The sequence below is a fragment of the Drosophila hydei genome, unplaced genomic scaffold (assembly GCF_003285905.1).
Source record: "Drosophila hydei strain 15085-1641.00,03,60 unplaced genomic scaffold, DhydRS2 tig00000296-arrow-arrow-pilon, whole genome shotgun sequence".
NCBI lineage: Eukaryota > Metazoa > Arthropoda > Insecta > Diptera > Drosophilidae > Drosophila > Drosophila hydei.
The window spans coordinates 1,207,877-1,235,059 of NW_022045705.1; the positions used below are offsets into that span (position 1 = coordinate 1,207,877).

At 40.9% G+C, this 27,183-nt stretch overlaps 7 protein-coding genes across 12 annotated transcripts; 3 read left to right on the forward strand and 4 right to left on the reverse strand.

Moving 5' to 3' along the window:
- Positions 1-24: 24 nt before the first annotated feature.
- Positions 25-1,703, reverse strand: LOC111597116 (N-glycosylase/DNA lyase). The gene is made up of 4 exons (XM_023311741.2): positions 1,561-1,703; positions 1,190-1,507; positions 553-1,042; positions 25-221 (listed from the first exon to the last, which is right to left on the reverse strand). The coding sequence occupies exons 1-4, from the start codon at positions 1,650-1,652 to the stop codon at positions 147-149; spliced, it is 975 nt and encodes a 324-aa protein (XP_023167509.2). The 5' UTR covers positions 1,653-1,703; the 3' UTR covers positions 25-146.
- A 303-nt stretch (positions 1,704-2,006) lies between these two features.
- LOC111596896 (solute carrier family 25 member 46) lies at positions 2,007-4,083 on the forward strand. Of its 2 annotated transcripts, none has more exons than XM_023311382.2 (5): positions 2,007-2,344; positions 2,409-2,528; positions 2,583-2,749; positions 2,808-3,147; positions 3,217-4,083. In XM_023311382.2, exons 1-5 carry the CDS (start codon positions 2,310-2,312, stop codon positions 4,007-4,009), a joined length of 1,455 nt encoding a protein of 484 aa, XP_023167150.1. In that variant the 5' UTR covers positions 2,007-2,309; the 3' UTR covers positions 4,010-4,083. The 2 variants fall into 2 exon arrangements, with proteins under 2 accessions (XP_023167150.1, XP_023167234.1); XM_023311466.2 differs by having other exon boundaries at positions 2,595-2,749; positions 3,217-4,082.
- Positions 4,084-5,348: 1,265 nt separating this feature from the next.
- LOC111604759 (39S ribosomal protein L3, mitochondrial) lies at positions 5,349-6,858 on the reverse strand. The gene is made up of 4 exons (XM_023322954.2): positions 6,725-6,858; positions 6,557-6,659; positions 5,956-6,500; positions 5,349-5,878 (listed from the first exon to the last, which is right to left on the reverse strand). The coding sequence occupies exons 1-4, from the start codon at positions 6,760-6,762 to the stop codon at positions 5,455-5,457; spliced, it is 1,110 nt and encodes a 369-aa protein (XP_023178722.2). The 5' UTR covers positions 6,763-6,858; the 3' UTR covers positions 5,349-5,454.
- Positions 6,859-7,163: 305 nt separating this feature from the next.
- Positions 7,164-10,378, forward strand: LOC111604752 (pre-rRNA 2'-O-ribose RNA methyltransferase FTSJ3). Its single transcript, XM_023322941.2, has 2 exons — positions 7,164-9,173; positions 9,651-10,378. The coding sequence occupies exons 1-2, from the start codon at positions 7,289-7,291 to the stop codon at positions 10,250-10,252; spliced, it is 2,487 nt and encodes an 828-aa protein (XP_023178709.2). The 5' UTR covers positions 7,164-7,288; the 3' UTR covers positions 10,253-10,378.
- A 163-nt stretch (positions 10,379-10,541) lies between these two features.
- Positions 10,542-11,809, reverse strand: LOC111604711 (beta-lactamase-like protein 2 homolog). 2 transcript variants are annotated; one of them, XM_023322894.2, is made up of 4 exons: positions 11,578-11,809; positions 11,352-11,524; positions 11,057-11,275; positions 10,542-10,997 (listed from the first exon to the last, which is right to left on the reverse strand). In XM_023322894.2, exons 1-4 carry the CDS (start codon positions 11,694-11,696, stop codon positions 10,615-10,617), a joined length of 894 nt encoding a protein of 297 aa, XP_023178662.2. In that variant the 5' UTR covers positions 11,697-11,809; the 3' UTR covers positions 10,542-10,614. The 2 variants fall into 2 exon arrangements, with proteins under 2 accessions (XP_023178662.2, XP_023178655.2); XM_023322887.2 differs by having other exon boundaries at positions 11,057-11,290.
- Positions 11,810-13,375: 1,566 nt separating this feature from the next.
- On the reverse strand, positions 13,376-20,917 carry LOC111605549 (ras GTPase-activating protein 1). Of its 3 annotated transcripts, XM_030223837.1 has the most exons (9): positions 20,621-20,917; positions 18,751-18,916; positions 17,105-17,218; positions 16,952-17,024; positions 16,172-16,581; positions 14,832-15,681; positions 13,826-14,732; positions 13,614-13,764; positions 13,376-13,547 (listed from the first exon to the last, which is right to left on the reverse strand). In XM_030223837.1, exons 2-9 carry the CDS (start codon positions 18,833-18,835, stop codon positions 13,399-13,401), a joined length of 2,739 nt encoding a protein of 912 aa, XP_030079697.1. In that variant the 5' UTR covers positions 18,836-18,916; positions 20,621-20,917; the 3' UTR covers positions 13,376-13,398. The 3 variants fall into 3 exon arrangements, with proteins under 3 accessions (XP_030079697.1, XP_023179882.2, XP_030079698.1); XM_023324114.2 differs by lacking the exon at positions 20,621-20,917 and having other exon boundaries at positions 18,751-19,198; XM_030223838.1 differs by lacking the exons at positions 16,172-16,581; positions 16,952-17,024; positions 17,105-17,218; positions 18,751-18,916; positions 20,621-20,917 and adding an exon at positions 15,838-16,021.
- A 371-nt stretch (positions 20,918-21,288) lies between these two features.
- Positions 21,289-26,291, forward strand: LOC111595259 (zinc finger FYVE domain-containing protein 1-like). Of its 2 annotated transcripts, XM_030223840.1 has the most exons (10): positions 21,289-21,707; positions 22,530-22,665; positions 22,768-22,944; positions 23,050-23,478; positions 23,545-23,746; positions 23,881-24,490; positions 24,554-24,752; positions 24,992-25,184; positions 25,338-25,445; positions 25,511-26,291. In XM_030223840.1, exons 3-10 carry the CDS (start codon positions 22,918-22,920, stop codon positions 26,053-26,055), a joined length of 2,313 nt encoding a protein of 770 aa, XP_030079700.1. In that variant the 5' UTR covers positions 21,289-21,707; positions 22,530-22,665; positions 22,768-22,917; the 3' UTR covers positions 26,056-26,291. The 2 variants fall into 2 exon arrangements, with proteins under 2 accessions (XP_030079700.1, XP_023164711.2); XM_023308943.2 differs by lacking the exons at positions 22,530-22,665; positions 22,768-22,944.
- The last annotated feature ends 892 nt before the right edge of the window (positions 26,292-27,183 follow it).

The window sequence follows — 27,183 nt, forward strand, 5'->3', positions numbered from 1 at the left end:
TGTAATTGGAGATTTAGAGGCTAAGAAAGTTATGTTCTATACAGGAAGATTTCGGGCTTAAAATAACTTATATCTAATGGACAAACACGTTTCTATATATAACATATATGTTCATATACATACATATATTAGAAAACAGATTCAGGTCACTTTTTGCGCTTTTTAGCTGCATTAGATTCCAGTTTAGGCTGAAATTGTGGCAGATCCGCACAGAAGAGAACCTAAAGAGAAGAGATTTACGATCATTATATTTATATAGCTTGTTATGCTCGTTCATGATGTGAAAACTCAAGTAGATTTGCTTTATATAGTCGTCTGTCTGTAATACAGTTGAAATTTTAAATATGTACGCCTCCGTAATACCTAGTTCTATAATACGAAAACTATAAGCATGGGCAATCGGAAAATATATAGAAATAGACGTTGTATAAGGGCGAGGGAAACAGGAAAATATGCTATCGTCTAAAACTTAGCTATTCTGGGACTTTGAACGAGCATATGGCTAGTCGGTTCTGCCCGACTGCAACGTTGTTACGTATGCCGCAAACCTACCGCTTGCGCCCAGCCCGCGTATTGTCCATGAAGCTGCTGAAAGTGTTGTGAAATCTCGTCATAGATCTTGCTTGTGACGGTCTTCTGGCTGGCCAAGTGTGGCAAATAATGCCGTTGGGCCAGCTTAAAGATGTGTGTATCAATGGGTACCGCTTGCAGATGATTCAGCGACATAAGGCATATGCAGTCAGCTACTTTGTAGCCAATGCCCGGCAGTTGTACCAAGGCCTCACGTGCCTCCATATAGGGCAAACGACGCAATTGCTCAAACCAATCCAATCCGCCTAACTTTTCAATCTCCGTCAGCGACCGCGCTATAAACTTAGCTCGATAGCCAAATTTGGCTGCGCGCAACTCAGCGTCGAGCTGGCTGCAGCTGCGCTCGCCTTGCAGTTCCTTGAGCGTGGGAAAGGTGAACTCTTCCTGGCCGTTAAAGAGTCCAATTTTATTGCCATAAGCGGAGCACAGCCACTGAATCATCGATGAAATACTAAAAGAAAAGCGACATTACAAACATTTGAGAATGCCCTAGTTGAGAGGGACTGACTAGAAAATGCGCCTCAACGATGATTTTCCATGGGCCTACAGGGTATAAAAAATACTCACAGCTAAAAGTTTAGCTGAATATGAGGCTTACCGCTTTATATTGTTATTTTGACTACACATAAAGCAGATTATGTTCTCCAGCGGCTCTTGGGACAACATTCGCACTGGCTGGCCAACAAATTTCTTAAATTTCTCATCTGCAAGCATCCAATTTTTTTGTTGCTTCTCCAAATCAAAATCAGCGCGCAAATAATCGCTTAGCAAGGAAGTGAAGTTGGTATTTGTCGGATTGTTGGTTGCAACGTGAGCTTCATAGGCAATATGCTCCGCTTCAGGTGTTAGCTCCCAATAAGTATTTAAAGCAACGCCGCAATATTTTACTTTCGGCTCGGAACATAATTTGCGCCATCTAAAACGTAATTAATGTAAATATTTTTATATTTAAGTGGCTTTTGTACGCACCGAAAGCTTTGGCCGCCTAGTAGAGTACGCTCCAGATCACATACTTCAGCTCTTAGGCATATTGTGCCACTGTTTTTTACGACTTTTGCCATTTTAGCATTTAAATTGTAGATTGAAATGAAAGAAATGCGCGAACAGCTGTTATAGATGCCGGTAATTATCGAAGCAGGTATGCTATCGATAATGCAGCGCCTTTGTGGTTAGCGGGAAAGCATATATCGATGCTTGATTTGAAAAAGAAGTGAACAGCTGTTACCGCATACTATCGCATAATGATAGCTAATAGGATATTGGAATGCGAAAACGAAGAGGGATGGGTGCGTGTGCATATATCGATACCTTGATTTGATATATAACAATAACTTTAAATCATATATAAACGATAGCATTCCCAGCTCATTATCTGTCAAACATATTTCAGTTGTAGCAAACATAACAAACATATTATATATACAAATATATTATTTTTAAATAGTTTAAATAGTATAATTTTTGTTATCACGGATTGTCTGCTGCGTGCTAGCGTGTTACCCGTTGGGTGTTGGGTTCATGCGTCCATCTCTAGTTTCAATGCTTACACACACTATATGGAAATCAAAGTTATTTAGTATTTAAAAATAAAAAGAAGCATAGTAAGTAAAGCGACAACATCAGCAGAAGCAGCGGCAGTGATACCAGGGAAATTGGCGAGACATTAAACATTCACTAAACGGAAAACACACACACACATACAAACATACATACATATTATGTCAGGCAGTATCAACAATTATACTAACCAAGTGTGAGTAGGAATTTCGCAAATAGAAATCTTGAAAAACTAAAATTGTAATATAATTGAGAAACAGGCATGCAACAGCAAATCGTGCTTACGGCGACCAGATGCATCCACAATCAGAGTCGTACCAGCAGATGATGGACATAATGCCTCAAAGCATAGGCGATCCCGGTATCCAGCTAATTAACAGGTAATCCGTAGACACATCTAGGGCTTAAAAGCTTCATTAAAAAAACAACAATAGTTATAATTTCAGCGTGGACGATCGCGACAAGGCCATTGTGGACAACATAAATGCAGATCAGCATGCTGTAGCACATCTAAAGTACGTGAATTCTGATCGAGATCTTTCACTGCCTTTGGATAAACAATCCAAGGCGCTGGACAAATACTTGGATAGCCAGGACGATGGTGAGCTATAAAACTTGTCTACATATATATACTAAATCAATATAATCTCTTCCCTTAGAAGCGTCGCTGCGCAAATATTTGGTCTTTGGCGTCCAATGGGTTTCACTCGTCACTGAGAATCTATTGAGTCATCCGTTCATTGTTCTGCGTCGTCAGTGTCAGGTCTATAATGCATCACAGTGCTATCATTTGCATCCATTTCAACTGATGCCCAGCATTGTGCATTTGCATCGACGACAAGGTGTCACCACCCTATGGAAAGGCCTGGGCAGTTGTTTACTTGTCCGTGGCATGACTCTGGCCATAGATGATGTAATTAGCAAGTTTACGAGCTGGCCAAAGGATGTGGATAGTCGGACGACACTCAAACGGTTCGGACAGCACATACTGCTGAAGAGGCAAGTGTTGCTGCATGGACTGAACGTGTTTTAATTAATTATATTAAATATATCTGTTTCTATCTGCAGCATTAGCATTGGCTTAGTTGTGCCCTTCTATGCCGCCTCTCTGGTAGAGACTGTGCAAAGTGATATAGCTAGCGAAAAGCCTGGCCTGCTCGATGTCTTTCGCGAGGGTAGTTTGCGTCTCTTCTATTGGAGCTCGCCGCAAAAGGGACGCATGTTGCCTGCCTGGGCACTGATTGGACCTAGCGTTACAATGGGCATTACCAAATATCTATTTAGCTTAGTGATACGCGGCGTCTCGTCGCGTATTATGCGACGGCGCCTAACCCTGAAGCAGGAGCAACGCGGTGCCAAATATCGCGATGATACGCTGGAGCATCAAAATGCCGAAATCTATGCCAACTTGATTTCGATGCTAACCACCGAGATGCTGTTCTTTCCATTCGAAACGATCCTGCACCGATTACAGCTGCAGGGCACACGCACCATCATCGATAATCTGGATAATGGCTATGCCGTGGTGCCGATTCTAACCAATTACCAAGGTGCCATCGATTGCTATCGCACCACGATTCTAACCGAAGGTGTGGCTGGCCTCTATAAGGGCTTCGGTGCTGTCATTCTCCAATTCGCTGCTCATGTGGCCGTAATTAAGCTGACCAAGTGGATCGTGGGCAAGATCACGGAATGCATATCGAGTCGTCCGCCCGCACGCATTGTACAATATTATAACTTGGATCGGGCAACTGCTGCTCTGGGCGGCGGAAATAATTCAAATAATTCTACTACCATATCGCCAAGTATCTCAAGCACCGAACTGGATGTACATAGCGTTGGACAGAACTCACTCGATTGATTAGCTTTAGCTTTCGATTTCGTGTTCCATACACGCATATATATATATTCAAAATTTCATGTGGAAGCTTTCTCGGCTCTCTTTATATCTATATCTATGTCTGTAAGGTGTTTTCCATAAGAGAGTTAGATATATATTCATTTTATTTTCTTTTTAATTATATTTCATTTAGCTGTGATAACTTCCACGAGTCTAGTTTCCGTTATATATATGTATAGATTACATCATATATATATATATATTTGTAAATGAAACAATTATATTAGGAAATCTATATATATATTTGATTTTTTTTTTTTCATGTTTCGATCGAACAGCTTAAAGATTTAGCCAAGCATGTTATTTATTGAGAACTGATCAGCGATTGTTTAACCTAAGCTAGTCTGGAATTATGTAATTAGATCTTTAAAAAAAAGTTAAAAAACAAAAAAATTAAAACAAAAATTAAAATTTATAAATAAATTTAACAAATCTTTTAAGAGTGTTGACACACAATAAAAAACAAAATTAAAAATGTTTAATTTACTAAAAAAGCTGAAAAGGTAAACAAAAAATTTGTTTGTATGAAACAAATTTAGAAATATATTAATATAAAAAAATGTAAAAGAAATAAAGAACAAATCATATAAAAATAAATATGATATGAAAAATGCTCTAAAACTATTATATATTAAAATAAAAAATTTAATTTATAAATTAGTAAAATAAAATTAAATTAGATCAAATGTTAAATGAAAAATAAAAATGGTAGTTGTAAAACAGCTGAAAAAAAAAATATATATATATATATTGATGTATATATAGCGATTTTGATCCATTTTTAATTCATTTTAATTAAAAATAAATTATATAAAAATATCAAAATCAAAAATGGAAATATGGAATGCAAAAAAATTAAAAAGAAAGAAATAAAAAAATTGTTAAGTTAAAATTAAAAAAAAAATGAAAATACATTAAAATAAACAATGAAATAAATAAATTCAAAGTAAAATAAAATGATAAATATATAAACTCAATAATAGAAAATTTATTAAGTAAAATATGTAAGAATGTTGTAGTCGAGTGCCATCGACCGACACAATGCTCGTTCACGGTCCAAAAATAGTTCATTTATAAAAATTAATATTTGCTGACTTGAAACGCTCTCCTGATCCTCCTGTTATTTGACGATTTTAAACTTTTTTACGATTTACCAAGGGCTTAAAGAGCGTGAGATTTGCATTCACACTGAGACGGACATTACAGTACACGTCAGATCTTAGAGATATGCATTTAAATAATTTTCATATTCATGACTCATATCCTAAGTTCAACCATAGCAAAACACTCTACTTGTTTATTTTACATAACTTTATCTAGGGTATTATGCACAGAGCTCTATACAATATACAGTATAACAAAAAAGAAAGATGTGAAATGAATTGTATTTAAAAGCTAACTTCGAACTACTCGGGCTTAAAGCTGATGGTTTCATCCTTGAAATTGTGCACTTGCTCATACCAAATGTCGTCGGGCGCCTCGTCCTCTGGCTGTTCGTAGAGCGTGGGCAATGGTGGAGCCTCTTGGGGCTTGCGCAATGGCAGAATCGTATCGTAGATGTAGACCAAGCCATTTGTAGAGCCGGGCACTGCGCTGCCCTGCACCCACATCACATTGTATTTGGTATTAATGCGCCAGATGCGTAAGCCTTTGCTGATGCGCCAACGGTTGCCCATGTGACCAGGCAGCTTGGTGCCTGGCCAGACGCGACCCTTTTCACCGCCGCCACCAATGTTTCCCGGACGACGATGCGTCTTAGTCACGCCATGAGATGCGGGCATGCCCTTGAAACCATGTCTCTTAACCACACCCTGGAATCCGTGATACACACTGTAAAAGATTCGAATTTCATTAGATATATAAACTCGGATACATGACAGATCTACTCCTCTCCACTCGTCACTCACGTCTTGCCACGCACGTCGACAAATTCGCCCACTCTAAAGTGTCCCACATTCAGTGGCGTGCCAGGCCTGAGGGCTGCCTGTGGCGAAACTATAAAACGTGCTAGATTTTTGGTGGGCATCACACCTGAATCGCGAAAGATTCCACAATACTCTTTGGTCAGCAGGGCAGGATTTGTGCTCTCCGCTCCAACCAAAACACAGCCATAACGATTCAAATTCTTCACATTCGGCTGATGTGTTGGCTTATATTCCTCTGGTGGTATATATTTAATCACATGATTGTCCACCACTTGCAATAGGGTCGTACGTATGCGTTCTCCATTCTTTAGCCAAAGTGGGTATTGGCCAATTTTGCGAGCAATCAGGCCGCACCGACGCACATTCGGTGTCCACGGTTCGGTGGATATAGGCGCTTCATCTGTTTTGATCAACTGCTTTTGTTCATACGTTTGTACACCTTTAATTAAAGCCGGAGTGCCGTAGGTATCATGGATCACTTCCTTGATGAAACTGCGATTTTCACCAGTTACTTGATCATCCGTTTGCTGTAATCAAATGTTATTAGTTTAGTAGCTTTTGATGGTTAAACTAGTAAACTTACTAAGCGCTGTTGGCGTATAAACCAATAGGGGTTCCTTAATCGAGGCCGGCTCAAGTGTCCCTTCTCGCGGACTTGTGTAACAGAGCAGGCGCCTCCACTCAGCCTATTTTTATCAGAGAAAACCCAATCATATATATTATATATGCATATATTACAGTTTATACATACCGCAGGCGTGCCAAATCGCTTAGAACAGTGCGCAGCATGTTAATTATATAATTTTTTAATACAAAAAAATCAACTTAAATTCATAAATAACAATTATGCGGCACACGGTTGGAACTTAGTGATGTGCATCAACAGATAATAGTATCGATACATAGTGCTTCAATGAGCAGACCACTGCCACAATATCTGGCAGCAGTTATATTAATACATCTCAATGTTAAAATCACGTCAAATCATTTTTATATACATATGAACTTCTATTTCTTTAAGCACAATCTCTTTCCTAGTTTTTTTCAGTTTTTTAAATAATTTAAGATGATGACGATATTAATCTTGATTTTCTATCTGTTTTTATTTTATTCAAATACATTTAAAATTAAATAAGTATCAATGCAATGTAATATCGATAGCTTGCTTATAATGTGGCACCTTCGTCAGCTGTGCGAGCATCTGGCAACACTGGCACCCTTTCAAGAAACTTCAAACACGTGCAACGCGCTACTCGCGGCGTGTTCGGTTTCTTTTTACATTTTCAGTTGAGTTTTCGTTGACAACAGCAACAAAATGGGCAAGAAAACAAAAGTAGGAAAGACGCGCAAAGATAAATTCTACCAGTTGGCCAAAGAGACTGGCTTTCGTTCGCGTGCCGCATTCAAGCTCATCCAATTGAACCGCAAATTTGGTTTCCTACAACAGTCACAAGTATGCATCGATCTGTGTGCTGCACCTGGCGGCTGGATGCAGGTGGCCAAACAGAATATGCCTGTCTCCAGCATTGTGATCGGTGTCGATCTATTCCCAATACGACCAATTGCCGGCTGCATTGGCCTCGTCGAGGATATCACCACAGAGAAATGTCGTCAGTCCCTGACCAAGGAGCTGCAGTCGTGGAAAGTGGATGTGGTGCTGCACGATGGTGCACCAAATGTTGGACGAAATTGGCTCTACGATGCCTATCAGCAGATCTGTCTCACATTGAATGCCCTAAAGCTGGGCACACATTTTCTGCGTAGCGGCGGTTGGTTTGTAACAAAAGTTTTCCGCTCCAAGGATTACAATGCGCTGCTCTGGGTGCTCAAGCAGCTCTTCAAGAAGGTGCACGCCACCAAGCCAAGTGCTTCTCGTAAGGAGTCCGCTGAAATATTCGTCGTTTGCCAAGGCTACTTGGCACCGGATCGCATAGATGCACGTTTACTGGATGCAAAATATGTCTTCGAGGAGCTGGACCTGGAGGGCAAGCAAAAGAATAGTCTACTACATCCAGAGAAACAGAAACGCGTCAAGGCCGAGGGCTACACAGAGCAGGATATCGCACTGCGCAACGATCTGGCTGCCTCACAATTCATGCAGGCGGAAAATGCCTTGGCTGCTCTCCAGGGCGTCGGCTCCATACGCATAGATGATGAGCGCATCGCCAAACATAAGAGGACAACTAGTGAGATCTTAGAGTGCTGCAAGGATCTAAAGGTGCTGGGACGTAAAGACATCAAGGGTCTGCTGCTCTGGTGGAAGCACATCAAGGAGGAGCTATTCAAAACCGAAGCTGATGGCGTCATCGAGGAGCCAGAGACAGAGCAAAAGCCCGCTGAACCTTTGACTCAAGAGCAAATCGAGGATATGGAGGACGCCGAGCTGCAGCAACAAATCGAAACTCTCGCCGACGAGGAGCAAAAGGAGTTGAAACGCAAACGCAAGAAGACGCTCAAATCGAAGGCGAAACTCCATGAAAAGATGAACCTCAACATGGTCATCAAAGGCGACGACGGTCCAGTGGAGGAAGGCGAACATGAGATCTTCGATCTTAAGGGCATCGAGAGCATTAACGAGCTGAACGATATGCTCGACGTTCAACCTGATTTCGATGTGGAGGGCGAACCCGTGGAGCGTCCCAAATTGCCGAAATACAAGAAATACGACAAGGATGACAAACGGATGGACGACGATGCCAACTATGAGAACGAGGACGAGCCGGAGGTGAGCCAGGAGGAGGACAGCGACAGCGACTACGATGAACAGGGACTCGGCCTGAGCGACAATGACGACGAGGAGCAGGAATCGTCCAATAAAAAGGGCAAAAAGAAGAAACAGCGAGGCGAACATCCATTGATCAAGTCCGGAGATTTTCGGGACAAGGATACACGGCGACAACAACGTGTCGCTCTCTGGTATGAAAAGGATAATCTACAGAATATTGGTAACGAGGACGACGACGATGAAGAGAACTATGATCTGGATAACCTGGCCAAGGCGTACAAGGCCAAAGGAGTTGCTGTGCTTGGCGAGAATCCTCCTTTCATGGATGAAGATACGGGTACCTTAGCTCTCGGCAAAAAGGCCAAACGGCGCGCCAGGCATGATGTGCAGAAGGAAGACAGCAGCTCTGAATCTTCCGACTCGGACTCGGAGCAAGAAGTGGATGAAGATCATGTAGCGGGCGACATGGCTAAAGGTGAGAGGAGAGATCAACTGGCATTGGCAGTGGGAATGAAGAGGAGATTTTGATAAAGAGAGGATACAAGAGATCATAGATGATGCGACGATATAGGCTTTAGATATAAGGCTAAAGATGGGGCTAGCTGACTAGAATAAGAATAGGAAAAATGGGAAAATAGAAAAGAGGGAGACAGAGAGTCAGCCACAATAACCTATATTTAAATAGAAAGAGATAGCAGCATGAGAGGCCTGCGAGAGAGAGTGAAATACACATGCTTAAAGAGAAATAGATACACCAACAGAATATGAAGCTTATGTAGAGTTATATTCAGAACGCATTTGGCATGAAAGAGGCTCATTATAATGGTAGAGAGCAAATGAAAAAGGGAGAGAGAGAAAGAGAGTTGACGCTGGTATTCATTATACATAATATATGAAATAGCTGATGATATACTAATAGCATACCTATCCTTGCTGTACTCCCCATTTCTAGCACCCAAAGCCAAGAAGATTCGTCTGTCCGAGGAGGAACTAGCATTAGGTGCTCTGCTCGTGCGCGGCAAAAAGACGCGACGTGATTTAGTGGATGCTGCATGGAATCGTTATGCATTTAATGATGAGAACTTGCCCGTTTGGTTTGCACAGGATGAGGCCGAGCACATGACGAAGCCACAGCCAGTGCCCAAGGAGCTGACGGAAGAGTATCAAAGGAAGGTGCAGGAACTGAATGTGCGACCCATTAAGAAGGTGATGGAGGCGAAGGCACGCAAAAAGCGGCGCGCCACCAAACGTCTAGCTAAGGCCAAAAAGATGGCCGAAAAGATAATGGAAAATGCAGATGCCACCTCCCAGGAGAAGGCCAAGCAGCTAAAGAAGGTCTACAAGAAGGCACAGGAGAAGAAGAAGGAGATCACCTATGTGGTGGCCAAGAAGCACACAGCCTCGCGTCGTGCACGACGTCCAGCTGGCGTCAAGGGACGCTATCGTGTCGTCGATCCGCGCGAAAAGAAGGACAAACGCTCCATTGTGGCCAAAAAGCGACGCGAAAAGGGCAGCAAAGGTGGCAAAGGAGGCAAGGGCAAGGGCAAGCGCTAGTGGAGATATAGTTCGTAGTCGGCTTTATGTAAATGCTAATGTATAGAATAGAAACTAGTGGAATAATATGCAAAATATAACATTCATTAACATGATGTTAGATACAGAAGCTGTAAATGTTATTAACCGCTGTTAAAGGAGCTTTACATTTGAACATAACATACTGTTATAATGCTCTGTTCAGATCGACAACCTGTTTAACATGCTGCTAAAGTTGACGACAGTGCAGCAGCTGCTTCACAAACTTAGAGCCATTGTTACAGTTTCAATCATATATAATCAACGGATCATTTAACATATATATATATACAAAACATAGCAGTTACATAATGTTCAGTTAACATTAGACTGTTAAGGGCTGCTCAAAGGGCACTGTTAGGCTGATACTCGTAGAATTTCTCGCCGTCCTGCTCGCTGCTAAGCCGCAATTTATGCTCCTTGAGCAGCTTGCTCAGATGATGGCTAACGTTGTAGGCAGCCGCAGGCCAGAGCTGTTCGGGTGTCTCCTTGTAGACGACCTTGACCACATCCAGCGCCTGCCACGCCTTGCCCTGACGTTGGCTAAAGAAGTGCAGAATCTGTTCTTCTCGCTGATTCCGATGATTAATATAATATTCAATTTTCTCAACGGGATCTGCTATGATATTGCCATGAGCGGGATAGATGACGGATGGTTGGATTTTCAGTATCTTCTTTAGACTGTGCATATAGTCGAACAGATCCTCGAAGACGGCGGTGCCTTCGCCTGCGAAGCATACAACACATTTTAGTGGAGATCCTTAAAGATTCTGCCTCCTCACTCACCCAATATGCAATCGCCGCTGAAGAGTGTGCCGTCGTCCATGGTCAGCACAACGTGATCCGTTGTATGGCCAGGTGTATGTACTATACGCACCTTAGCACCAGCTACGGCCAGCTCCTGATCATCCTTGAGCTGTTGCAAGGGTATGTGAGCGGGTATCTCCTTGCAGGAATCATCGATCGAATCCTCCCGACTACGTGGAAACTTGTAAACCTGACAATCTGCATTGACGAGCACTACAGTTAATATACATACACATGTAAGTATAATAGTGTCAGCTATTCAGGTATTTCGCACCTTTATCCGCCAGTTGTTTGTTGCCCACGATGTCCTTGACCCCGCCCACATGATCGTGATGCCAGTGCGTGAGTATAATTGTGCTAATTGTCGCCTGCTCCTGTCGCAGCACACCCTTCAAATGGTCTATATACTGGGGTACATCCTCATCACCTGTATCAATAAGCATTCGCCTAAGAAAAGCAGAAAATTGAACTTTGGATTTGACTAGAAATTCGAATCATACTTTTTGCCATTGCCCAGTAAATAGGTATTTGTGCCTTGCAGCGTCATCGGGCTGGGATTGCAGCCGAGTATGCGTATTATGGAGGCGCTAAGGCGTGTTACCGGCGGTATTAGTGCCATGATACTTGAATAATTCAATATAAACTGTTGATTCTTAAGCACGTAAATAAAGCAGAAATAATTGATATCGCCGATCAGCTGTCCCGCAACATTGACACGGCTATTGGCTGTGCTCACACTGCACGATTTGTTATCGATACTTGGCGCCAACTTTGGCTGTAGCTTCCCAGCTTTGACACCCTGTGGTAACCTTATTTTCTTCAAAGGTATTAGCATTATTTATCATTTAATGCTTTAAAATATGTGAATGTTGTACATTTATAAGTTATATATCATATAAACTTATTATACGCACTTAATTCTTTTGTTAAGCCATGGCCTCACTACACTATGGATATGTGGTGCCATCTTGCCATTGTATATATGGAGCAGTGTGACCACATTTGTTTTATTAAGCTTATCAAATGCTGTGTGGCGCCTATTTCAAAATTTAATTTTACGCGCCATGCTTGTCTTTGTCTTGTCTTTGATAACATAATAAACACAAATTTTTTGATTTTGATTTTTTATTTTTCGTAAGTTTTCCTTATTTTTGTTTTGTTTGCTTTTCTTTTGACTAGGATGCAGATGCTGTATACATACTATACATGTATATATATAGATAACTATTTTTTGTTTTTTATTTGTTTTTTTTTTTTTGTTTTTTGTTTTGCTTTTCTTCATTTTGATGCGTTTACAAATTGCAAAAATTATGAACTTAAAAAAGTTCAACTATGTTTTTTATTTGTTAATATCTTTGCTTAAGTTTTTTTGTTATAAGAGAGAGAGACAGAGAGATAGATATATGGCCAAAACAAAGAGAGACAGAGAGAGGGAAACCAATTGTGCCTGCATACATCATAAGTTACAAAACATATACAAAATATGAAATACAAACAAATGTTATTAAACATATAAAGTAAAAGTTAGGTGAAAATTCATTTCGCGTTTGTAATTTACATAATAATAATAGTAATACATGAATCGAGATATAGTTGTTGGATAATTGAGTTTTGCATTGTTTAATATATTATGCATATGTTTAAGCTAGAAATTAAGGTTTTTGTCTTCTTTCGTTTTTATATAATATTGCATTATTTTTTGGATTTCTTTCATTTCAGTTTAAATTTTACTTTTCTTTTGCAATAATGGCCACGCGTGTTTTTTTGTCTTTTGTGTTTTTTTTGCAAAAAACAAAAAAAAAATGTTTTTTGTTGAACACATTTTTTTGACCTGGTTAATTACTAAAGTTATTTCATTTTCTCCCTCTTTTAGCAGCCTTTCTTAATATTGTATATATATAAAAATAAAAAAGATACAATCCTATTTATATATATATATATATATATATATATATATATATATATATATATATATATATATATATATATATATACATGCGCTAGATGCTTGCTATATATAATATAATATGGAAGAAAACCAAATAGGAAGTAGAAGAAAATATGAAAGTGAAAACAACCCAATGAATGGAGCGAGAAAAGCTTGACTAAACTATTGGAACTATTCTCACAATATGCACTAGATAATGATTGATGATTCCGTTTTCTTTTCTTTTGGGCGTTCTTTCAACTATATATGTAAATATCTATATAAAAATGTATATATATATATATATATATATATATATATATATATATATATATATATATATATATATATATATATATATATTAACTGACTGTTGTAAATATCGGTCGTCATCTTAGCTGATCATCTCGCGATATTTCAATTTGTGCTTCGATAACATATCGGTGACGGTCACCAGCTTTTTGATCGATAGTATATTCGATAGATCCTGCAATTCCGGCAAATACGAAACGCAAATGTGATGCAATGTGGCTAATTCGCGACCTGTGAAGCATACGAAAACATTCGAATTGAACAATCGATAAATATCGATGAGTATGTACGGCTTACCCGTATCCTGTGCATTATGATTGGTATTTTGTTCGCCAAACATGCCCAATGGCGGATTCGGATCGCTGACTAGCGACAGCTGATCCAAGAACACAATCATGCGCTCCTTATTCTTAAGTATAAACGGATTCACCACCTCCATATATTGCTCCTGCAAAACAATGCAATCGATCAGTCGATAAGCCACGCAAGATGGCCACCAATAGACTTACCTTGCCGCCAAATTCAATTAGATTTGCCAGATTCTGCAAGCATTTGGCCACCATAATGAGGGAGCGGGTTGCCGCCGTTGGCGGCGTCTCGCTAACCAACCCAAATTGCCGTGGATTGAGCAGCGAAGGACAGAGCAGACGCAGGAATATAAAACCGGACACAACACGCGTGCGCACCAAACGTTCCGTCGGCCACTTGGCAACAACTGCCTTCTGCAAGCAATTGCAGATGTAGCGCACGTTACGCGGACAAGCGTCCGGCGATGTGAATATCGATTGGGTGACCAAGTCGAGTATCTGCAAGAGGAATTCGGCATTGGTGCACGCATCATCGTTGACATCCATTTTGGTTGGATTCAGCTCGGCCGACTGTTTGCTTTCCAAGATGCGCTGCACCGTCTCGCTGACGGCCGATTGAAGGAAGCCGCTGCATTCGGTGCGCATGTATAGATCCATTAGGGTTGTCGCCAGCGATGCGCCGCGGAACAGGGTGGTCGTCTCATTCTCCCGTGCCACTTCCGCCTGACAGAGGATGCGTATCAATTCCGTTTCGCGTTTCTCGTGCCGAAAGACACGCAGCAATGCCGTGGCCAATGGCACGCGATCGTTGTGACAGAGCTCGGCCAGCGCCTTCACAGCATACAGCTCCGGTTCGAGCAGCAGCTGCTGCAGCGGACTGTACTCCTCGCAAGGCATTATCAGATCGTCCAGATAGCGCATGCGCAAGCGCAACGAGCCCCACTCGCCCATCGGCGTCATTCCCGTCAGCTTGTACCAGTCCTCGGTCTCCTGGCCATTCTTCAGGCTGGCCAAATCGATAGTTAGTTCGGCCACCTCCGAGTCCTTGCCACGCTTGCCACGTGAGACGACGGTAATTGTTAGGGACACAACATCTGGTGGTACATCGCTGTAATTGATTGAAATTAAATTAAATTGAATGGAATCATGCAAAAATATCATAAGAGCTATTCAGGCATCTCGAATACACAGAGCGAGGAAAACTTACTCAAGCACAAACTCCTCCTCCCAGACAGGCTCCGGCGCGATCTTCACCCTGGTCTTGCCGACCTTGACCTGATTTAGGGAAATACTGCAATAGGGATGTGGCACGAGTTTGAATGGCAATCGATGTGCCTCCAGCACATGCAAGTTGAGACAACGCAGCTCACGCAGACGCGACACCTTTTTCTGGGCACGACTCAGCTGCGAGTCGCATTGCGCCTTTAGAGCATTGATCCATTCCACATAGCTCTCCTGGCTGGGGGCGCACAGGTAGGTGACGGTGGCCAGGCAGGGCAGAGCTCGTTCCACTATCTGGAAGCAATAGGGTCGCTCCCAGAGCGAATCATGGCACTGATATAGATAGGCGCACGATAAATCGATGAGGCCTTTGGGTTTAGTCTTTTTTGGATTGTCATAGAAGCAGAGCTGCGTCTCGGTGCCATCGTTGATTAGCGCAAAGTACAGTTGTTTCCATTTGGTCGTCTTGTCCGATTTCTTGTTAAGATGCCCATGATGTTTGATGCCCTTGATCTTCTTCAGGCCAATCTGATCGCGGCACTCGCGCAACGTTGCATAGATCTTCTCGGCAGCCTTCTCTACCACATACTGTTGATTGAACTCAGGCTGGGTGCCGTTGACGACGGGATGATTGAGTGAATGCCCTTCGACAATTTGCTCTTTGCGATAACGGTTAATCACCGCATCGAGGCATTCGAACGTTCGCCCACCCATCAGATAGCGTACGCCCTTCTTCTCGATGCGAAATCTTTGTATCTGATTGTTGATGTGAAAGAAGAGCGAATAGTCACCCGGAGAATTGTCGCTGGGTCGCACCAGAAAACTGCCAGGACCAGCTGTAAATTGAGAAGAACGAGATATTAATTAAGTTATCGATAACACGAATTACATTAAAAGCGATAGGCTCTCATCGCCTATGTCCATTACATATATAGTTAATTTTAGCTATATTTATCGTCGTTTTGCAAGCTTGATTGGTTTGAACTTAATACCTCTTAAAACAGTTATTGACAATTTAAACTTTGTGATAAGCAATCGATTATTATCGATTTATTTGCCAGTCGCAGCTGTATACGCTTATGTGAAATAACACTCCAAACTAGTTTGGTATTAATTTTGAATGGTTTTAAGTTCTTTGAATATTTGAAAAGGAATTTCCTTAGCTATCGACTTATCGAATTGAATTTCGTCTGCGGTACTTGAATAGAACTGACTTGTAGATTTGACTTGACTACACTTACATTGATTCAAATGACATTTTAAGCTTGACTTGCTTTGTTATCGTTTTTTTAAGAGCTATATATATTCATCGAGTTGGGAACTCACCCTTGACCAGCATATCGACGGCCTCGTTTTTGGTGCAATTTGGATGGAACCAGGGAAAGACCGTATTGGGATCGATCGACACGTCCAGATCATCGACCAGTTCACGAAAGATCATGCCCTGCTCGCCGGTCCGATGGGCCGTCACCCACAGCCAGCCATCGCCCATGTCATTGTGCACAAAGAAGATGTCGCCCTTCTGAAAGCTCAACTCGTCCGTTTCCGGCATTTTCGTATATGGCAAAATGGCAACCACGCGTTTCTTGTCGTTCACTGGCTCCGGTGGTGCGACGGGTATGACCAGACGCTCGCGCTTCAGCAGATCACTGCACGAGGTATAATACCCAACGAGATCGCTTAGCGAAATGAACTGACGTCCGCCTATGTAAAAGTCTCCGCAGACGGCCGTAATGCTACAGATAAAAAGAAATGGTAAATTGTAATACATTATGGACTAAAATTATGGAAAGGTTAATATACATCTTTAACTTTATTTTTGATTTATCTCAGGTTGATTTTATGACAAGAAAAATTAATAAAGTTATCGATAATTTGATCGATATCCTAAACTGTTTTTAAGACGTTTACAAATATAAAAAATTAATGATTATAATTAACAATATATATATTCAAATTTTCTTAATATCGATAAAAATCGATTTTTTAACTGAGCATAACTAGACGACTAAAAGAGCTAGAGACTTGGAATGTAGCTTCTCTACAGCCAGAGAAGTTAGTGTGCCATGCACACATACAGGGTATCCGCTGGTCGTGCAAACTTACCGAAAATGATTTATGCCTGTGCGTCCACAATAGCTGAGCACATAGGAACCAGGCTTGCGATCACTTTCACGCACTTTGAAGGAGAATAGAGAGCGAATATTAAAGCATTTAGATCTATGCATAACCGATAATACCCATATATGGTATACTCACCCAGATAACTGCCCAACTTGCCGCTGCCACGCAGACGTGCCTCCGCCGAATAGCGATCCAATCGTCCATGATACCATTCGCTCTCCGGCGGTGCTATTATCGCCGGACGCTCGCCTGCAAGCAAGAAATGTTGTAAAATGTGCCAAATTAACAGCCTTGCAAAACGCACAAGCGACAAATCAAAAATAAACAGGCAAATTAAAATAGAAAATCCATCCGCAAAAAAGCTCAATCTGAAATACCCTAATCGATAGTAAATAGAAATGGTTCACTTGCTTTTGTCTATCGATAACAATCTTAAATTTTGTCAATATAAAAAAACTTACTATAAAAACGGGGTTTCTGTTTAAAAATCATATTTTTAAGCACAGCGATAATTATCGATAACAATCTGCAGAAATGTCTGCACCAGTTCTGATATGCACACATTCAATGACTCAGTAAGCAGACTCTATAAGTGGCAATTTATGTTATCGATATGAACCAATAGCTGCAGGAGTATAATTGACTGGCATCAATTGATATATATATATATATATATATATATATGTATATATATATATATATATATATATATTTAAATATATATTTATATATATATCTCAATTATATTTTATATTATATATATACATATATATATATATATATATATATATGTGTGTGTGCGTAGGCAATAGCGTATGCTTGAGGCTGCACTTGCTAATTTACTTTAATGATAAAATCATAAGAATTGTCTAACAAAATGACCGCAATCTGCGCAGTTTCTAAACACACTAAAGGCGTAACAAAAAGAATATTTTCATATAAAAATATGTACCTATATATGTATAAGTGTGCTGATTAAAGCTAATGTGTCTGTGTGTATGTGCGTGTGATAACCGATAGCATGTGATGAAATGCAACTAGCCTAGGGGGCAGCGGCCATTTTGTCAATACAGCTGGCCAGGCTGCCATACATAAAATGTTGACAACGATCAATTGTCAGCAAACGCATTTATCGTATATCAAATTGAAATGCGATAAGTACACACGCACACACATTCAGCTAAAGGTCATGTATGTTGTCGAAAGAGAGAGAGAGAGAGAGACCTGGCCATGCTGTCATACAAAATGACAGTGATCAATTGTAGGTGGAAGAAAGGGAGAGAGAGCGAGAGAGAGTGGGCTTAGAGCAACGCAAGCGCAGTCGCATGACTCACAAAACAGCTACGCAGACGCAATAATTGCCAAAGCTTTAGGTTTAACATATTTTTCTCTTTTTGTTTTTGAATTTGTGGGGCATGACGCATTGGCACGCGCGCCTAAAATATACAGTAGCTCGTGCGTGCATTGCACCTTGACTGCCTAGAAGCCAGTCACAAGGCTGCGCTTACAAACAGCTGATGATTCACCTAATGTAAACACACATATATTTAGCTGCATGACTGTGTCTGTGTGTGTGTGTGCTTAGAGGCAGGCAATTTATATACACACATATGCCTTAATACAGATTTGTATGAATGTTGCCATATGTTCACAATTAAGGGGCAGTAAACAACGCAAAGCCACAAGTTCGCCTTGCAAACCGGTTCTATGTAATAATAAAGTGCATACAAAGGGCACTGATTCATTATGTGTGTGTATGTATGTTTGTGTTTAACACTCACCATTGAGCATATGCGGCCCATCGAACTCATCCTGATCCAATTCCTGTGCCAGATCGTTCAAATCAATGCCACCAGCGGCCATCATGGCGCCGAGACCCGTTATACCGCCCAATGCCGCTAGGTTGCCGTCATCGGAGCCGCCCGTTGGCGAGCCGAGTTTATCTTTCTGTATGACAACGTCCACATTACCCAAACGCATTAAATCTGCCATTGATTGGTATTTTTGTTGTATGTATGTACGTAGTTATGTATGTATGTGTGTGTGTTTTGGTATTTTTTGGTTACTTTTTATGCAAATATGCGTATGCGTTTATGTTTTATGCTGTTTATCTATGTGCGTAAGCAGCTGTGCAGATGTTTTTGTATGGGTGTATTATTTATACGTGTGTATATGTATGTATAGTTGTTGCTTTGTTTAGGCTGTGGCGCTGTGCAGCAGCAGCAGCGCACGCTGCGCCCAACTCACAATAATAATAATAATAATTGTTGTTGTTGCTGTTGCTGCTGGCTGTTGTTATGCCGGTGATACGTCGCGCTGTAATAATAATAATGCAAAATAGACGCAGGCGACAAAGCCAAAAAGAAAAAGAGACAGAGAGAGAGAAAGAGAGAGAAAAAGCATGAGTTAGTGAGAGCGCATGTATATATGTAAGTATGTCTGACTGTGCATGCGTATATGAAAGCAGCATGTGTATTTGTGTGTCTGTGTGGGTGGCGAATAGAATACAAGCAATTTGTTATAAACAAAGTGCAATATGAATGACTGCCGCATTTATCTGCCTGCGAGTTCAAGTGTGTCTGTGTATGTTTCAACGAGTGCCGGCAAAAGCATGTAAGCAGAGAACGCGCCGCCGTCTCGTCATTGTCGCGCACTTACATACATGTGTCGTTGTGTATGTGTGGTACATATTCTGCATTAGAGCAGTGTCGTTTCGTTCAGACTTTTGTTCATTGCAACTAGTTAAACTGAGCAATTGAATTAGATAACAGATAAGTGATTATCCAAATGAACTATTTTTTTGAATCCGAAACGATTCTGATAAGATTATAATCAATAATGAATAATTCAAAGCCAAAGGAGCCCAAATGAGCAACTGAACGGTATTAATTGAATAACACATTAGTTAATTTGCTAATACATGAACTTTTCAAATAATTCAATTGAACCAGAAAGTACAACTCGATGAAGTACATACATATATATATATACATATATATATATATACATATATATATATACATATATATATATACATATATATATATACATATATATATATACATATATATATATATGTATATTTATTTATATATGTATACGCATCTACATACAAGGAGCAATGGCACAATAAAAATCAAATGGAACCAAGAAAAACGTTGAATGAAAATTTCTCGTTTCCGTTTTGCCGTCTGACAACGAGTGCTGAGCACATACACACAAGCACATACAACCCCCACCCCCAAAACACAATCAAGAGTTCAGAAACAGCCGAGAAAACAATGAATAAAGTTTATAGTTTTAAAGGGCAGGCAAAATAATTGAGAATTTATTTATTGTCTCATATTTGTTAAGCTTTCGTGTATCCTAATTGCTATACAATAGGCGGCTATTTAACGGCAAATACCGTTACCGATTATATTTGATGAAACCTATGTATGTATGAATGTGTTTGGTTGACCAATTCGAAAGCGAAAAATATACGTACTCAAAATTTGGACTCCACCCTCTTGGGGTATGGCCACCCCTTTTCAAATACACGGACAATATGCGACACGCACACACATACACATGCACCTAAGGCAGACTAGCTCGGGGCAATGCAAACGAATAAGGCAACAAAAGAAAGCAGCAGAAATTTTCTACACTTACAACGTATGTATTGTAGATATATGCGCGCCTATGTATGTTTGTGTGTTGTGTATAAGTGTGTGTAGGTGGGTATGTGTAAATTTTAGCACCATACACGACGACGATACACACAGACACACTAACACAAAGAAAACAAAAAAAAGATCAGCACTATTCAGGACATTTCCAATACGGTATTTTTGTTATATTTTTTTGGCAAACTAATTCACTGATTTGTCGTTTTTTGGAAAGCACAGCCAATTTAGAAATATATTGGGGGTTCGCCTTTGCTGTGTGCCCGCACCGTACCCGTACAATACGCGTTTTGTTTTGCGGCGCACACACACATTGGGGATGTTGATATCATGATATATCGAAACATCGATTCAACACAAGGCGATATTTTCAGCATACACCGTATCGATACTTGCAATCGAACGACGATAATGACTCAGACTACAACAGGTACTTCAAATCAAATACTTGTTGTGTTAAATATGTTACTAACATTCTAAAACCCAAATTTCAGAAGTTTTTGCTACGGTGCAACTACAGCTCTAATAATTTCAAGAAATTATGTAAGTAATGTTTGATTAATCGTCGCAGCAGCTGTTTTACATTACATCGCCAACCAGCCATCTCTATAGAGGATTGTGCATCGATATATTGATCGCTGTATAGTGTGCATCTCTATTACAAAGTGCTTTTAACTTTTTGACAATGCGTGCGCGTTTTTGTCGTTTGTTGTTGGTTGTGGTGCCCTCAAATAGTTAAATTAAATAGCAAATGTGAATAAATGTGGAGTTTATGCAATAAACACATATAAATATATAAACATCTTAAAGACAACGCTAATTGAATTTATAAGCAGCTAATCAGGTGCACCACCGTTGGCAGCTAGCCGCACTCTTAGCAAAATAAACACGTACACAGACACACACACAAAACCTATACTTACCATATACGTACATAGCTATTATAATTGGCTGCAGGTTGCAGCTGCACCGAAAATCCTTAACAAAGCAAACGCAGCTCTACAATAATGATCAATTTGGATACAACAAATAAAAATCAATCGTCAATAATGCAGCCGTTGCCATTTTTTCAGGTAAGCGCCACAACCAATAATAAATTGCAAATATAGCAAATATAAATGCAGCAGCGAGTCATATGTTCCGATGGACATTCAATTAATTTGCTATTGTTATTAGAGCCCAAAGTATTGCGCATTGTTAATTCATTCTTGCTCATGAAACGCGCGTTGATAAAAAACAAACACATGCACATATACATATATGAGCATGTTATTATATATATACACGTACAAACGCGTACGCAGCTGTTCTTCACTCACACACAAGCACATAACCGCTTTTAACTGTATAAATTATAGCAAAGCTTTTAGCGCATAGATTTTAGCGTCTGTAAGCCCAGCTGCGTCGCACTTTACACATACGAAAAGGGGCACGGCAAAACCTACGATAATCGTGTATGTCAAACAACAACAACATAAACAAGTGTTCTACTACAATAACAGTAATAATATTACGGTTGTGCCTTTGTCGTTCTGGCTATTCCATTCGCCATCTCCAGTCGCAGGCACTGATAAGCCTTGATAAGGGGCACAACAATATTCCATTTACGTGCTTATATTGTTTTTATTTACAATTCCATGCTGTCCAGTAAAATAACACAAAAAAAAAACAAACAAAACATCAACAAAGGCGTAAGCGTGAGCCGTTCAAATTGCGTCCAGGTTACAAAAACTGTTGATAAGCTGTAAATGCTCGATATTTGCAAATAAACCCTTAAGTGAGCAGTGTCGAAGATTTTATAACGCAATCATTTTAAAATTGTGAAATTATTGTGCTAATCAGCAAATTAAATTAACTATATTTCATAACAAATTTTTTATGACTCATATTTTTAGTATACAAGCAAAAAAACTGGTGCACACAAGGGTTAAGTGCACACAGACGTAAGCGCACGCTGTTAAAGACTGCATTAACAGAATGTAAAGACGCTGTTAACATAGCAATATTCTGCCGCTGTTAACACACACACAGGTATAGATGCTTCCAGGCAAATATAATAACAAAAGAAATGCTCGACGTTTATTTTTTGTTTGTTTTTATTTATTTTAAATTGCGTCGTCACTTTTTGAGTAGTCAGTCGCAGCAAACGTTGTCCACAAGGCGCTGAATCACTAAAATCAGCGCTCAGCCGCTCAACCAGCTGCTGGGCCAACTGTGAATTATTTAACAATTAATTTACACAGCTGCTTAAAGGCTGAGTTAATCAACAATTTGCCGTTAACGATGGCCTTTCTAGTTTCCATAACAGAGGTGCGCGCCATAATGTAAAAACTTACTCGATTAACAGTTATGCTCATGCTTTCTCTCTCTCTCTTTTTCTCTTGCTCATTCTGTGCATAACTTGCACACATACAGGACGAGGCATTGCGACTGGATGTGATAAACGATGCCGAATTTAAATCGATACCATTTATCAATACGAATGATCACGACTCAATTGATAACGATAATGGAGCGACGACACGTGCATTTCTCTTTCTCGATGCCGACGAGAATTTGCAGATAGCGACGCCAGAATTGTTTTGTAAGAAGCTCAAGTGTCAGAGTCTGGATAAAATCAAAGTGATCTCAATATTTGGCAACACCGGTGATGGCAAATCGCATACGATGAATCAGGTATTTTTCGATGGCGAGCCCGTGTTTCGCACATCACCAGAGCAAAGCTCCTGCACAATTGGCGTCTATGCTGCCATGCAACGAGAACAGGGTGTTCTTTGTTTAGACACGGAGGGCTTGTTGGGCACCACGGCCAAAAGCAACAAACGGATGCGCATGCTACTCAAGGTATGTGCGATTAATCGATAACTTGATTTTTGATTTGATGTCCTTAATTCCATGTTTCTTTGGTAGATTTTGGCCATTTCGGATATTGTGGTTTATCGCACACGCTCGGAGCGTTTGCACAGTGATATGTACGAGTTTCTAGGCACCGCCTCGAAGGCGTTTTGCTTGCATTTCACCCAGGCGCTGCAAGCCATGGGCAATGGCAGCACTCTGGGACCAGCTGTGATCATATTCCACGAGACGCACTACACAAAGCCGCTGGAGAGCAGTATGTACTATTAAAATATCGATAAATATCTACGGGTATTGCGTATGTCTGTCAGATACGATCGATATCGTATATCGATACCAATTGTTGTGTATAATACCTTCTAATATCTCTTTTTGACACTCTACACTCAGCCGTGGAGGAGAGCGCCGAGGACAAGCTACGCAACAATTTCGCCCTGCTGAACTATGAGACGAATGCGTTTAGTTCGCTGCGCTACGTAGGCATCCAGACGGATGCGAAGAAGTCAACGAATTTCCAAAAGATAAGCGATGCACTGCACCTGGAGATAGAGAATACGGCGGTACGTTCGCCGCGCCAACCCGCCGTCGTCTTCAAGGCGATGAAACTCTTGAATCAGAAGTTCGCTGGCGAAATTATCGAGAAAGCAATCAATCCATTTCCGGAGCAATACTTTACCTGCAGTGCCCATTGCGAATCGTGCAGCCGTCGCTGCCAACGTTCGATGGGTCATGTGAGCGATGGGGAGCCGCATTACAATACGCAGCCCTGCAACTACCAGCATCAATTTGGCAACAAACTGTACCTGTGCAAGGCCTGCTACAACAATGGCAAGGAGATCGTTGTTAGTGTGCGAGCGCAGGCGCAAACGGATACCGCCTGGTCGGGCCTGGCCAAATACGTGTGGAAGGGCGATGTTATCGAGTGTCCGTACTGTGGCGAAATCTATCGGGCACGTCAATATTGGTATGGCAATAAATCACCCGAGGCATCGGTGGTGCAGTAAGTACTTTGAGGCAATCTAATCTATCAATTCGTAACTCCCTCTCTATCACTGTCTTGCAGCGTTCAGGTGGTGCATGTCTGGAAAGGTGGAAATGCTGCGTTGCGCGCCAATGCTCATTCCGCTCAAATGGTGCTCGATAGCGTCAATAGCATTAGTGAGGCATTTACCAACATTTCAGCGCCATGGGCGAAGGCATTGAGTGGCATGCTGGCGGACAAGGTGGCGCCCAGCTATTGGCGACCCAATCAGGAGATAATTGTGCGTTTACAACACTAAAAAAGATACAAATTTAGTTTCCCTTGCATACTCTGTAACCATAAACAAACGACTAGTGTATCTAGAGTAACTGGAACAGATAGCCTTCTTTAAATCGATAAATATCGATTGGCGTTTAGGCCTACTTATCTTCTATGCTAGACTTTAAAAACACAGCTTTATGGTTAAAGGGTATCTACTGCGTCTAAGCATTCACTTATTGTCTGCAATTGGCTTTACAGATGTGCCATGCCTGCAGGCGCAACTTCGAGAAGTCTGGCATGCCGAAGCATCATTGTCGCGGCTGTGGAGAGGGCTTTTGCCACACGTGCAGCCAGCACAGGTTGCCCGTGCCGGGCCGTGGCTGGCTGCAGCCAGTGCGCGTCTGCAACGATTGCCATCAACAGCTGCAGCGCAAATCAGACGCGACACCAGGTAAGAAAGCAACAACAGATCGATCAAGAGTCGAAGCACAGCTCAGCCAAGTAAAGAAAAGAAATTTCAAATGAAATGTATATGAATGAATGACTACAGTCTCACTCTCTTTCTCTGTCGCACTATTTGCTTCCTATCTCTACGTCGCCTTAGGCTCACGTCCAACGAATGATGAGGGCGATATTCTGGTACGGAAATATGGCGAGACAATCTACAATACGATCAGCAGCGTTGCAGCCGTGGCCATAGACTATCCCAAGGGTAAGTGATGCAGTGATATGGAAGAAGTCGAAGACACTTGGCTAATTCACTAATTGAACCCACAGCCATGATCAAGGACAGTGCACGTCCTGCCTATTGGGTGCCCGATGCGGAATCGCCCAACTGTTTCATATGCAAAGCAGTTTTTGGACGCGCCGAGGAGCTGGAGATGGCGAAGAATTCGGGCGAACGTGGCAAGCCGAAGGGGGGCAACATCAGCAAATCAGATGCCAGGAGCAGCGGCAGCAGTAATGAAGGAACTGCACCTAGAACTAGAGCCGTCGATGGGCCGGGCGACTGCAGGCGTCATCATTGTCGACGCTGCGGCCAGGCGATTTGCAGCAGCTGTTCAAAGCGCCGCATGCCCGTGCTGGAGCGCGGCTGGCAAACAGATGTGCGTGTATGCGATGCCTGTGCCTGTGTGCCAAGCGGGTCGCAGAACAACAGCAACAGCATCAGCAGCGCCATCTCGGATGCCATCAACGAGGATGAGGCGGTGATAACAAATGGCCTAAACGAGGATCGCCGAGCGAGCAACAGAAGCAGCAACAGCTCCAGCGACTATCGCAACTGCAATGCCAGCGACGATGTCAAGGCCAAGTCCGAATGAGACGCGGCCCATCAGGGCAGGCCCAACACCCAGACGCATGCCCAACCCAATTCCGATCAATCAGTCACAATTTGGTCCATGTGCCCAGGAAGGCGCAAGGCTCCTTGAACAGTTGCTGCTCATCGACTCGCGACACTGCATCGTACAATGTGATACTATATTTTTTGATAAATGTACATATGTCTATATATATATATATGTATATAAAAGTTACACCTATATTATACCTTCATGTACATATAGTTTGTATAGTTATGTGTCCTACTCTTTTTTTTGTATTCAAATTGCATCTCTAAATCGATAAAGATATTAAATTTTCATTTATGTTCTCACCTAGCTTAATTGTTGAATAACAAATTGAATAAAATCAAACCAAATATCTTTAATCCGAACTGTGTACGAGGTCTGTTAAAAAAGCAACGCAAGTTCATATACATCACTTATGGAGGGGAGACTGGCCATTGTGAATGCAGAGTTAACTTTTAACAGACGTTTCGCTTGGATCTGTTTTGTTTCCTCTTCAATAGAGCCAAGTTTTAGTATTCGTACAGACCCAGACTTGTTACCCGGACGAAGCTACGCTACGATTGAGGAGATATAGACAGCATCGGAGGCGAGTTGAAGATGACAGAAAACGATTCTTGGATTCTGGGAAGAAATGGAGAATGGCAGACCTCGTATATCTCAATTATATATGAGCTATGAGCTTTTGTACGCTCTACAGTTATTAATATACAAAAAAAAAGAAACGAAAAGTAAATAACATTAAAAAATAATACAAATGTTTAAATAAAAAATGTAAATTAATTTTCAATGGATTCAGGCTAAAAAGCTATATACTTTTTCCATTAACTTTAAATTGAAAAAAAAAATTTGTTTTTTTTTGTTTATTTAATTATAATATAGCATTGTTGTTCGTTTGTTGTATTTATTTTTTTAAGTAATCATAGTATTTTTTCATATATATATATATATATATACATATAGATATATATATAGATATATATATATATATATATATAGATGTATCCAACTGCTTGCTTTAACAGTTAGCTGACAATTTTTTGTATTTTTTTTATTTTTATTTATTTTTTTTGTTTACAATACTTTTTCCAGCAAATACTAAGA